The sequence below is a fragment of the Pieris napi genome, chromosome 23 (assembly GCF_905475465.1).
Source record: "Pieris napi chromosome 23, ilPieNapi1.2, whole genome shotgun sequence".
In the NCBI taxonomy this organism is placed as follows: domain Eukaryota; kingdom Metazoa; phylum Arthropoda; class Insecta; order Lepidoptera; family Pieridae; genus Pieris; species Pieris napi.
In genome coordinates this window covers 1,885,945-1,898,268 of record NC_062256.1, presented here as the reverse complement: position 1 = coordinate 1,898,268, position 12,324 = coordinate 1,885,945, and the positions used below count along the sequence as shown (strand labels likewise).

Here is a 12,324-nt window from a genome sequence, read left to right as displayed (position 1 = left end):
TTATTATGATAATAATAAAATAAAATACATACAATCCCCAATTTTCACCCCTCTACGATCAACCCCTATTTTTTTATTATAAATGATATACATGGCAAAACGACGTTTGCTCGGACAGCTAGTATACGTATAAAATTGATTTGAGCTTTTTAAACAAAAGCATAGGTTCCGTACTATCTTGGAACTTTAGCTAATATACATACAACATATTAAACAAATATCAAAAGAAAAGAATTACGCTACTGAAAATGACTGACTATTTTCTTAGTTCCCGGAGAACGAGAAAATAGAAAATTGGAGCGAGCAGAAATGTACAGAACGAGTACCGAGAGTTTTTTACGCCGGCTTTTTCTCTCGGCCTACACCCTCTGTCTTCTTTGCCGATGAGTAGGGATGCCTACAAATTGAAATTTAATGACGTGGAATAAGTGATACATGTATCTTATCTTCCATAGTAAACATATTTTATTTTTATTTATTTTACAGCCTTACCACATATTATATATTTTTTTGGTTATACATAACCTATTACATATAATATGTAACAGGGGGCAAACGTGCAGGAGGCTCACCTGATGCTAAGTGATACCGCCGCACATGGCCAACATTGCCAGAAGGCTCGCAAGTGCGTTGCCGGCCTTTCAAGAATTGGTACGCTCTTTTCTTGAAGGACCCGAAGGTTTAAACATGTTCATCGAGCAAGTCTACTTACAGCTGATCCTCGCTTAAATGCCCTTCATCAATTTCCTTGTTACTGTATAATGTAATCTCTTGGGGCAATGTACTGAGCAGCTCGTGAAGGTATGGTGCAGATGCTGATACCTGGAGCAGCTCTCGCCACTGTGAGAGGTGCTTCATCACAACTTGCCATACGGCCCAGTGGTGTTCTAGACGGAGACGAGCTAAAACATATTGTTTTTGAGTCGGTTAAAATAAGATATATAATTGCTGTATAATGTTTTATAAGTAAATCTATTTATTTATTTATATGGCTCATTTGACGGCTCATTGGTCTAGTGGTTAGTACCCCTGACTGCGAATCCATGGGTCCCGGGTTCGGTCCCCGGCTGAGACAAACATCGATGTGATGAACATTGGGTGTTGTGCTTAGGTCTTGGGTGTTTAAATATGTATTTATATGTCTATCTATCTATAATATGTATGTATATCCGTTGCCTAGTACCCATAACACAAGCTTCACCAGCTTAGCATGGGACTAGGTCAATTGGTGTGAATTGTCCAAAAAAAAAAAATATTATCACGCCTTTTTCCCGAAAGTTGGCAGAGACCACAACTCTCTTGCTACAGTCCTGACATACCTCTCGCTTCATCCTCTTTCATGATATTCACCATGCATGCTCATCCCATTTGGGTACTTTTAACTTCTCCCTTCTCTAATACCTCTTGGGTTTGGTTCAGATATATCCAAGGCCAACCCAAACAGACATCTCTAACTGCTTCTCGTTCATTCTTTCGTATCCTTGTCTTCTCTTTTAACCCACACTTCTCACTATTACTTATCCTATCACACAATGCAACCACACATCATTCTCGAAGCTCTCATTTTCATGGCATTTATTCAACTTTCATTTCTTCGCAGCCACACCCAACCCAGAATCCCACTGTATTTATAAAAGGAATATATCGAATAAGAAAAATTATCAATCTGGTTTCCTTTATAAACAATAGGAATAATTGTAGTGTAATTTCTGTACCGTACATCTACCCTAATAAATAAAACCTAATTCTATGCTATGTGAACGGCGGTAATGCCTATAAAATAGTGATTATAAATGTATAACTCTTGGCCTAGAGACTTCAGCGCGCAACACTCATCCCTGAGGTCGTATGTTCGATCCCCGTGCACCAATGGAAACCGGCTTGCCTTAGACCCAATAACTCGGCGTGTGTCAGACACTGATAACCTACTTGCCTATTAGATTGACAAATGATCATGAAACAGAGACAGAAATCTGAGGCCCTAACCTTGGAAAAAATTTAAGATTAATGTTTAAAGAACTTTATTTCTCATTTCAAAAATTATTTTTTATTTTCATGAGAAATTTAATATTATATACGAACGAGATACACGTCGCCATCAGCTAGCCCAATTTTAGTCTAATGGGCTCATTCTGATGTGTATCTTTAATGCCCTTTTGAACTGATTAATCACGCTAATGTTACGAACCTTAGACGGCAACTGATTAAACAGTTGCACACCCTCATACCTAATAGACCTCTTTAAATAATTTGTGCGCGGCTTTGGCAAAATAAGCAAACTCGCTCGACGAGTATTGCGTGTAGTGGTGTATTTGATTTTATTAAATGATAAGTTACTATGTAGAGAGTTATTTAATTTTTTTTAATAAGGATACAGGTGCTATAAACATATAGTTGTTTATAGAACCTGTATCATATAAGATTAAAAATATCTATCTAAAGAATCACACCTGCGGCAGCAATAGCCCTGCTGGCTGGCAAACGTCGCGCTCGACTCAAGACAAATGCATCGTCAAGAAGTAAAGCTCGCTCGGAGGCTGCGCCTGAGTCGAATAATATCGCAGCGCGGTTGGCCGAGGTTTCAGCTGACTGAAAAAAATCAACAAATCAATGTAAATCCTCCTACTTGACCTTATGCAACGTAGAGCGATTCGAATCTTTGACGACCAGTCACTTTCCGAGCGGCTTAATCCTTTGGCGTTGCGTAGAGATGGGGTCTATCTGCATCTCTTACCGCATTTAACATGGAGAGTGTTCAGAGATGTTCGAAGGAATACCTGCAGCTGAGGTTATAGGACATCGAGGCAGAATACGAAATTCCACCTGGATCACCTCGACGTCTATCGTTCCACAACTGAGCGTTTATTAAAGCAGTTTCTCCCGCCACCACTATGGGGAACCAGCAGCCCACTGAAGTATTTCCGAACCAATTCGACTTAGGGTCAAGAAGAGATCGTACCAATTCTTAAAAGGCCGGCAAGCCCTCTGAGGCAATGTCTATGGGCGGCGGCACTTAAAATCAGCAGAACCCCTGTTACATTAAAAAAAAATCTCACCCCCTTGAACTTCGAAAATGTATCAATATTTACCTCTCCGGGTTGATCCTGAGGGGCAACACGATATAGCCCTCTCGCTCCTACATTGTATCTCACCCACTTGTGTTTTCCCAAATCGGGGATTACCACTGAAAATGTATATATTATTTATTTATTTACACTTCGTTACATTTATAGGAAAATCTAATACAACAAAGATAACTGGAGGCATTATCGCTAACAAGCGATCTCTTCCAGGCAACCCTAGTAAGGTTAAACTAAAAAAAGAAATGGTGGCTAAAATGCATCTTATAAATCAAATAATACGAAAAAAAATTTAAAATAAACTAAAAAGCTAATCTCACGGATTCATGATTTGCGATGCAATACAAATTAAATACAACAATTACGTCACGATTGAGCAGGATAGTATATGGTTAAGAAATGGTAATGTAGAAGAGTTTTAAAAGATGTTAGGGAGGTAACCAATCGTATGGAGTCGGGCAGCCTATTCCACTTAATGGCGGAGATCCTAAACGAATTGCCTAAGAAGGAAGAGCTGTGAGATGGAATTTCCAATAAACATCTATTGGAGGAGCGTAACATAAGGATCTGAGAATTTGAATTTATTATTAAGATAAGAGAGCGAGATGTGAAGATGAGCGTCACATCTGAGTCGAATAGGTAGCCAACCCGCGAAATTTAAAAAAAAATTAACAGGAAATTAAAATTTTAATTGGAAAGTGTGCAAGAAAACGAAAATTTTATATATAGTTTTGACACACATTATTGTCAATATTAGAAAATAAATAAGTCTAAATACCCTTTTACATAATAATACTCGTATGTCTCTTCATTACAGTGTAAACAGACTTGTCAGATAGAGACAAAGTTATTGTGAACTATTATTACAATATAGAGTATATGTACGTACTTTCAGTATCATTCATCCATACTAAATAAGTGACATTTTCCGACCATTTTGATATAGTTTTCGTCTCATTTATAATGTCGTACCTGTAATAAAAAATAACTTTAAGTTGCGCCTGGTAGATAGTACCGGTGACCATGGTGACACTGCCACTGGGACAAAACTTTTTTTTTTTAATTTATCAATATTTTATTATTATCATTACTATGTAGGTGAAGAACATTGTACATTTGTGCGTTGGACTTAAAAACTTATAATATACAATCAAAAACAATAAAATCTCAATAAAAATCGTAATCAAAATTGTAATGAGGATTTTTTTTTATATTTTCATTTACTGTCAGTTCTCAAATCAAGGGCGTAGAACGGACTAAAAGAAGAACTAGCAATACTCCGTTCTAGATTTGACACTCTTTAGGTTGACAAGTAGATTCCGTATTATTATTATTAATAAAGCTTCATTAATCCATACAACAATTGGTTCGATTACATTCCTTAATATTAGTATTAGTTGTGTTAGTATAAGTTTAAAAAAAATAAGTTAAATTTATTTTTATTATTTAGTGGTCTAGTTTTTGTATGGCCCCTTTAAAGGTAAAAGCCTCCTTCATATTTTTCCATTTCTCTTTGTCTTGAGAAACATTAAATCTAAATCGCTATTGTAGTAAGCCTACTGACTATACGACAGAACGAGAGCGTTATTAATGATTTTACCATGTTCCGTTCTGCAAGTCTGTGCCGTTCTTCCACAATTTCGGCTCTTCTTCCATTATCGGTCCCACGCTGAAGGTAAGTGGGATTATCCATTTTGGTCCTGGGGGTGGTTTGGTTGTTTTGACGGTTGTGGGTCGTTTGGTTGTCGTCGATGTTGTCGTGGTTGCGTTTACGTCTTCTTCTATTGCTTCTGTGAAGTTTTCTGAAATAATAAGCAATTTGAGCGATTTTCGAAATGTGTAGGCGGGCTGGATTATTCTTATTTAATAGTCTGGAGGTTTGGATATAGTAAAAAAAGTGACGCGTTAGAAGTTATACGTATACTTCTTTGGCATAACAAGATAAAAATCTTTTCAAAAATTTCATTCTTCATTTGTAGAAAAAACTAAAATGTTGACTATAGCTAACTTCAGGGTGTCGGTTTTATGTGACGGTGTGCACGCGTATCATAAAAATTTACTCTCATAATTTTTCCCTCACGCGCCAAAAGAATTACATCTTCAAAAAGGTTTATTATGAAAAGTAAGTGAATGCGAGAGAAAACTAACACATATTTTTTAACAAAACATTATTTTTTACCTCTTGATGACCAGACTCTTCTAATGTACAATAGAAGAATCTGCTACTTAAAAATATGAGGAAAAGAAAAACTCTTGGATAGGGAAAATTCATGAAAAATTCATCTAGGGTCAAATTTAGTATGCATTTTCGTTTTATATAATTTATCATAAACGCTAGAAGTATTACTGTGAAGTGTAGATATCACACAAGGCACCAGGACTAACCAGGTTCATAGAAAAGTTCATCCAGTTCCGCTCGTAGGTGGAAGGTGAGGAGGTGATTTCTGAATGGAGGGTCATGGTCCGGTGGGTCTGCTGACATCACGAACCTGGAAAAAGAAGTAGTATTTAGACTTTAACGCTATATCTGATTTAGTGGAAGCCAATCGACTGCCCCGAGAGATGTAATGTGCACACAGCGCAGACTCTCCTCCTCTGCTTCAACCCCTCAAATACCTACAATTCGTGCAGGGACAGGGCCTTAAGCACTTCTTCTTCCACGACCCGACTGTAAATGATAAGTTCTAGCATTTGGCTGGAATCAATCATGTAATGGCGATTCCAGGAAACGACGAAAACCGATGTGATTCGATATCCAAAACTTGGAGAGTAGTAGATAGAATAAATAAATAGATAGATGCGACATTGCCGAATGGTATAATACCTCTCCTGGCGAATAATGACGTCATTGGAAGCGGCAGTAGCGCTGACTAGCGGATATCCTGCGCGTTCGCACCATCCGTCCCACGCGTTTTCGGGGGAATCCCCGCCACCCTCTTGTTGTAGGGCGCGCCAAAGGTCACTAGAGAACGAAAATGTAAAATAGGAATATTACATTCTTTGAAAATTTAGCATAAAATAGATCACGACGAGTAAATTTATAAAAACTTGGTCCTCCTTGGCCCCAAATTTCTGTAATTGTTTAATTATAATTTTTCTAAATCGCATGTAGGTTATCAGCCTTCAGTAACATGCCGTTGACTTTAAGGTATTTCGTTACGTACGTTGAATGAGAAAGAAAACTCCTTTGATTGGTTGAGGTTCTACTCGCAAATTTATGTTCTTTTAATACATTGTATCTTCACTCGTGGACATAGCGATCTAGCCTCACTCAAGCCTAATAAATAATTTTACACTACTAAAACAGATATTTAACATAAGAAAGTGTTCAATAACACCTTTTGACGTTCAAGTTCAAGTGCCATTTTAGGTGAAAAAAAAAATGATTTGACTTGACTACTAACAGTCTCTATTAAGGGCTGTCTGTTCTTATTTTTTTCACTTACGGCTATTTATCACTTAAGACTAACGTGCACTAACACTAATTCACCAATTCAAAGATTTTTTTGTACTTTTCAATCTACTCACTAGGCCCGTAAGATATTTAAATTTTGTCTAATAAAATTAACTATCAGTAAGACTTGCTTTTATAAATCCAAGATTAAAATGTCAATAAGTTACCGAGCATCAGCGCTTGCAGTGCGGTGATCGCGCAGTAAACGAGCGAGTGCAGCGCGTCCAGCCGACACGCCGGCCGCTTCTATCGCCATGCTTACTATTGCAGCACCCTGGAATAATCGCAGTTTTAAACTTAAAGAAGGTTGAATTCAACGTATATTTTTAATGTGTGTTCACAAAGAACACAGTTTTGTACAAACTCAAAAATATCTTTATTCATGTAGGTAAACAAGTACACTTATGAATTGTCAGAAAGTCGTTAAATTAGTTGTAAATTTACATTTAGTACCAGTTCGCAAGGCGTAGAGCGGGTAAGAAGAACTGGCAAGAAACTTTCCGCCACTCTTTTTAATCGCCAAGTATTGAGTCATACAAATTGTTAAAAGCAAATCAAGGATTAGGATTATAAGCTTTATTGATTAATTTACGTTTAACGAGGGCTTTGAATTTATTTAGTGATAATTCTCTAATTTCGCTTGGGAGTTTGTTGTAAAAACGAATACAATTTCCATATAAGGAGTGGTTTATCTTTTGGAGCCTGGTTGGTCGTACACTCAAATTATTTCTATTTCGCGTATTATACTGGTGAAAGTCACCATTTGTTTTAAAATCGTTTATATTTTTTTGGACATACAACAAGGCTTCAAGAATATATTGACCAGATAGTGTCATAATATTTAATTCCTTAAACTTATTCCGTTCCGACTCCCTCGGAGAAACACAACAAATACCCCGAACAGCCCGCTTCTGTACAAGTACCTAGGGGATATGTGCGACGGGCAAGGTTGTTTTAGATACCAAGGGCCAGAATATGTTGCATAGATCCCCATTAAAGACGTTGCCCGTTCTGAATGCTGTCTCTGACATTATCGACATCATTATATTAGGTTGGGGAAAAAGTCTTTTCGCATTACAGTATGTATGAACTTGTAATAAAATCTCTTTGGGTATACTATATGGATCTGGCTGGTTTTGTTATCAAGGAATGTTGAGATATTAAAGAAGATAATTCCAAAATCAAATTAGGATAATGTTTGTTTTTTATTTATTTTTCGTACCGTCAAGATGAGTGAATCGAATGAAGAAATTCGATACATTTTAAAATTTTACTACCAAAAATGTCAAAATGCAACACAAGCCGCGAAAGAAATTTGTGATGTTAATATGGCCCTAGCGCAGTGTCTTTGACAGTAGCACAAATTTGGTTTAAGCGTATTAAATCCGGAAATTTTGATGTCAAAGATCCAAGTCGCTCTGGTCGCCCTGTGACTGACTGATGAGATTAAAGCAAGAAGTTGAGAGAAAGCGGCCGGAATTAATCACCAGAAGGGATGTGGTATTTCATCATGATAACGCTAGACCTCACACATCTTTAGCCTCTCAGAAAAAACTAAGAGAGCTTGGCTAGGAGGTGATAATGCATCCGACGTATAGTCCTGACCTTGCACCTTCAGATTTCCACCTGTTTCAGTCTCTTCAGAATTCTTTAGGCAGTGTCAGGTTAACATCACGAGAGGACTGCCAACACCAATTGTCGCGGTATTTTGACCAGAAGCCCCAAAATTTCTGTAGCAATGGGATCATGTCCCTACCTAAATAATGGCAAAAAAATATCGAACAAAATGGTACCTACATACTTTAGTTAAATGTAAATAAACTATTTTAAAAAATGTTTTGAATTTTCTTAAAAAATGCGAAGAAACTTTTTCCCCAACCTATTATGTTCGCAGAGTGTTCACAGTAGATACTGTGTATCTTATGTATTGAATACTATATATTTTACTAGCTGCGAGGAGGCTTCGTTTCTGCTTAATGTGATTTACTTAGCCTACCTTTTTAGTATATACCAACATGGAACATTTTGCTATGCTACCCCAGAGACTGTTCGGTTTTCATGAAAACTTTTTAGGGTTTTCTGTGATTTTTCTCTATATATAAATCTCACGGTTGATTTTATAAGTTCTTAACTAACAAATAAAAAAGGGGTTGCTCGTAGAGGGTAGATTTAAGGGTTGTTTGTTGGGTTGTAATTTTATACGCTGTATCATAAAAAAATATCAAAAAATATTATCTTAAAAATATTTTGGGGTGGAAACCCCTTATTGCTTAGGGGTTTGAAAAATGGAAAGAAGCCGATTCTCAGACTTACTGAATATGCTTAAAAAAATCATAGAAATCGGTCGAGCCGTTTCGGAGGAGTATAGGATGTTGTATTGTGACACGACAATTTTATATATTACATTATCAATGTAAACATTGTCGTATTGGCTTAGTACTGTTAGGATAGTGTATGTATTTTTGTAAATAAGTACGAAATAGTAGTAGGCGATTTAGTTTAGTGCGATGTTCATTGGTTCACTGGTTTACTGGGACAGTACCTTGTGTAACGATAGATCGTCAGTCGTTGATTCTATGTCAGCTCGTTCGAGTCTCGGTGAAGCAACAGCTCGTACTGACGTACTGGAGTCAAGCCTGAAAGTATTTAGTCAAATGTAGAAAAATATTTAATATAGTGCAGTGTTGACCTAGTGGCTTCAGCTTGCGACTCTCATCCCGGAGGTCGTAGCTTCGATCCCCGTATGTACACCAATGGACTTTCTTTCTATGTGCGCATTACATTCGCTCGAACGTTGAAGGAAAACATCGTGAGGAAACCGGCTTGCCTTAGACCCAAAATGTCGACGGCGTGCGTCAGGCACAGAAGGCTGATCACCTACTTGCCTATTATATTAACAAATGATCATGAAACAGAACAGAAATCTGAGGCCCAGATTTAAAAAGGTTGTAGCGCCATTGATTTAGTTTTTATTTTAGAAAAATATTAGACATGAACATGTTTCAAATATGCAAAAAAATTAAAACTTTTTCGGAAAATATCAATCTCGAGAATAAACATAAATAATACAAATCAAATCTCAATAATAAAATTAAAGTTTTGAATGGAATTAATTATGCCGGGAAAGTTTTCAAGTTCAAAACTACATGGACCACAATCTAATTCTTGTCATCGCCAATTTATATATAAAGGTTCTAGAACTAATTTTAGCTTTACGGCATTACTTATGTCTAGAGCACAATAGACTGAGGTCTCTGCGGCGAAATACACAGTGCAAGACCTGGGTGCATACAGATGCTATAAAAAGTTTGTTGAAGCGAGTTGTAGCGATTCGGTCGGAGCCGGGAAAAGGTTAATACGGCTTATTAAGCTGTATCAGCCTCTACTTGCGTTTGTTTACCTATTACCAATTAAATAGTTGCGGAATCTGTTGCCTGATCTTTATAGTTAATAAATAAGACATACGTTAAAGCTGGCAACACATGGTCCAGCAACAGAGCATCCTCCTGTCTTTCAGTAACAGCACCAAATGCTGGTGCCTTTTCTCCAAGGACTGATGTCAGCGCCTCCATGAGCCATTGGGAACTCCACCATCTTGGGGAAACAAGGCCACCGAACCACTGAAATTTGTGTAATATCAAAGGTAAATTTCCTCATAAACATGAATTTAATTAGTTATTTGTTTTTGGTGATTCTTCGCATTAGAATTCGTTTATTAAAACCTAAACATAACAATCAAATATACAGTATTAACAATTTTCTTAACCTAATAATGAAATAATAATAAAATTATAAAAAAATGTTTTAAACAAATTTAAAAAGTTTGGTCCCTGTGGCAGTGTAAAACTAATGTTTTATTTATATTACTTATACGACTGCAAACACTGACGCATTTTTATATTATAAGTATTTTTTAATGTGAAATTGTAATTAAAACCTTTACGCCTTTATTTGTTAATACATTAAAAGATAAGATATGATTAAAAAAACTCTCAATTACCTAAATTAATATTCTCAAAATAAAACAATAATTAAATATATTTGATGTTCCCGAGAACTAAAGAATCAATTTAAAAAAAACACATAAGTAGGTAAGTAAAAATAATAAAATGCAATCTCTTAATAAAATAGGCTCAATAGAAATTTTAGTACTAAAAAACTAAGTACAAACAATATAACGCTTATATAGACATCACTATTCTCCAAAGACAGGTTGCTGTTCAAACCTGAACCATAACAAATAGTGTTTGGAGATACGGTATTTCTACATCGAACCACTACAGACTAGAGGAAAAATAATAATAAATAAAAAAATGGGGATCTAACTGCCATTTTTGAGTGCCTCGGGAGAAGAGGCACTCACGATCTATCGTGTAACAGTACGCCATGCAAGTTTAATATAATCATATTTTTAATCACGTACAGAATATATTTACCCTACAACCTATATAAGAAAACTCACCTGCTGAGCCAATAATCTGGCGATGACCTTTGTGTCAGTGAGGGTCGCTGGCGAAAGTGTTATCAGCCCCCAACCTTCAGAATACAGACTGTTGGTCTCGACCACGACTATGTCTGAAAAATGAAAACTAATTTGTACTTTCTAGATTGTACTTGTAATACAAGAGGTATTGTAAGAAGTAAACTAATTATACAAGAGGTAATATTAGAAGTAATCGAATAACACAAGTGGTACATATTACTAGAAGTAATCTAATAGCACAAGAGGTATTATCAAAAGTAATTTAATAATGGAAGAGGTATTGTTAGAAGTAATATAATAACACAAGAGGTATTACTAGAAGTAATCTAATAATACAAGAGGTATTGTTAGAAGTTGGATTGTATTGGAACTACAAAATAAGGTACATTCAGTGTACACAATAATTGTACGGTTCCTGGATCATCAGGGGTTCGAAATAATAGAATAATTTGAACTTACTCTATATTTATCACTCGCGTTATACAATAGAATATGAGCGAAATAATAACTATTATGTTAATTGCTATATAATAAGTGCAATCTAACAAACAGAGAGAGTGCCTACGTCTGGCTATGCTCCCGGGGTGAAACTCCTATGATTTAGTTAATTACGAATGACTGCTGTAACAGTCGAAGAGAGTGCCTGCGTCGGGCTATACTCTCGGGGCGTGACTCCGACGATGTAGGAAATCGTCATGCTTATATGTGAACAAACTGTACAGCCAGGACACGTACTTACATAAGACAAACATCACGCTTGTAGGTGATTGGAATGTACGAGCCCTGGCACGTACTTACATAGGAAATCATCACGGTTGTAGATGATCGGAATGTACGAGCCCTGGCACGTACTTACATAGGGAATAATTAAGCTTATAAAACTAAGGAAGCCTGAGCGAGTAAAATGTACAGCCTTGGCTCGTACATACTCCCCCAGGCAAAAGAGCAAAATGTACAGCCTTGGCTCGTACATACTCCCCCAGACAAAAGTGCAAGATGAATATGTAGTGCTTTACAAAATGATTTCATCATATGCTTAACAGTCTCTAGACTTACGCTAACACTTTTAATCACAGCACTATCACTAACACTAGGACCCACAGCTCATGGGCCCTTGCACTACCTAACCGGAGTCCGGTCCCGGGTGGCTTCCCCTGAGGCCACTGCGAAACCGGCTGCTGATTCTGCCGATGCTGCACCTACTGCTCCGTGACGTCTCCTGATCTTTATATGATTATAATATCCTATCCACTACCTGTCTTGAGCACATTCTGAGAACTATCATGAGCAAAATATATTACAGGTTT

At 36.8% G+C, this 12,324-nt stretch overlaps 1 protein-coding gene across 2 annotated transcripts in view; it reads right to left on the bottom strand.

Annotated features, from left to right (window-relative positions):
• Nucleotides 1–12,324, bottom strand: part of LOC125061480 (thyrotropin-releasing hormone-degrading ectoenzyme) — a 44,687-nt gene that overhangs the window by 9,126 nt on the left and 23,237 nt on the right. For both annotated transcript variants that reach the window (XM_047666949.1, XM_047666950.1), the window contains exons 13-23: nucleotides 10,997–11,109; nucleotides 10,000–10,154; nucleotides 9,077–9,170; nucleotides 6,702–6,808; nucleotides 5,905–6,042; nucleotides 5,466–5,569; nucleotides 4,681–4,882; nucleotides 3,970–4,052; nucleotides 3,090–3,184; nucleotides 2,451–2,589; nucleotides 713–902 (exon numbers count right to left, since the gene is read on the bottom strand). In XM_047666949.1, coding sequence (XP_047522905.1) covers nucleotides 713–902; nucleotides 2,451–2,589; nucleotides 3,090–3,184; nucleotides 3,970–4,052; nucleotides 4,681–4,882; nucleotides 5,466–5,569; nucleotides 5,905–6,042; nucleotides 6,702–6,808; nucleotides 9,077–9,170; nucleotides 10,000–10,154; nucleotides 10,997–11,109 — 1,420 coding nt within the window. The remainder of the gene's footprint in view (nucleotides 1–712; nucleotides 903–2,450; nucleotides 2,590–3,089; nucleotides 3,185–3,969; nucleotides 4,053–4,680; nucleotides 4,883–5,465; nucleotides 5,570–5,904; nucleotides 6,043–6,701; nucleotides 6,809–9,076; nucleotides 9,171–9,999; nucleotides 10,155–10,996; nucleotides 11,110–12,324) is intronic.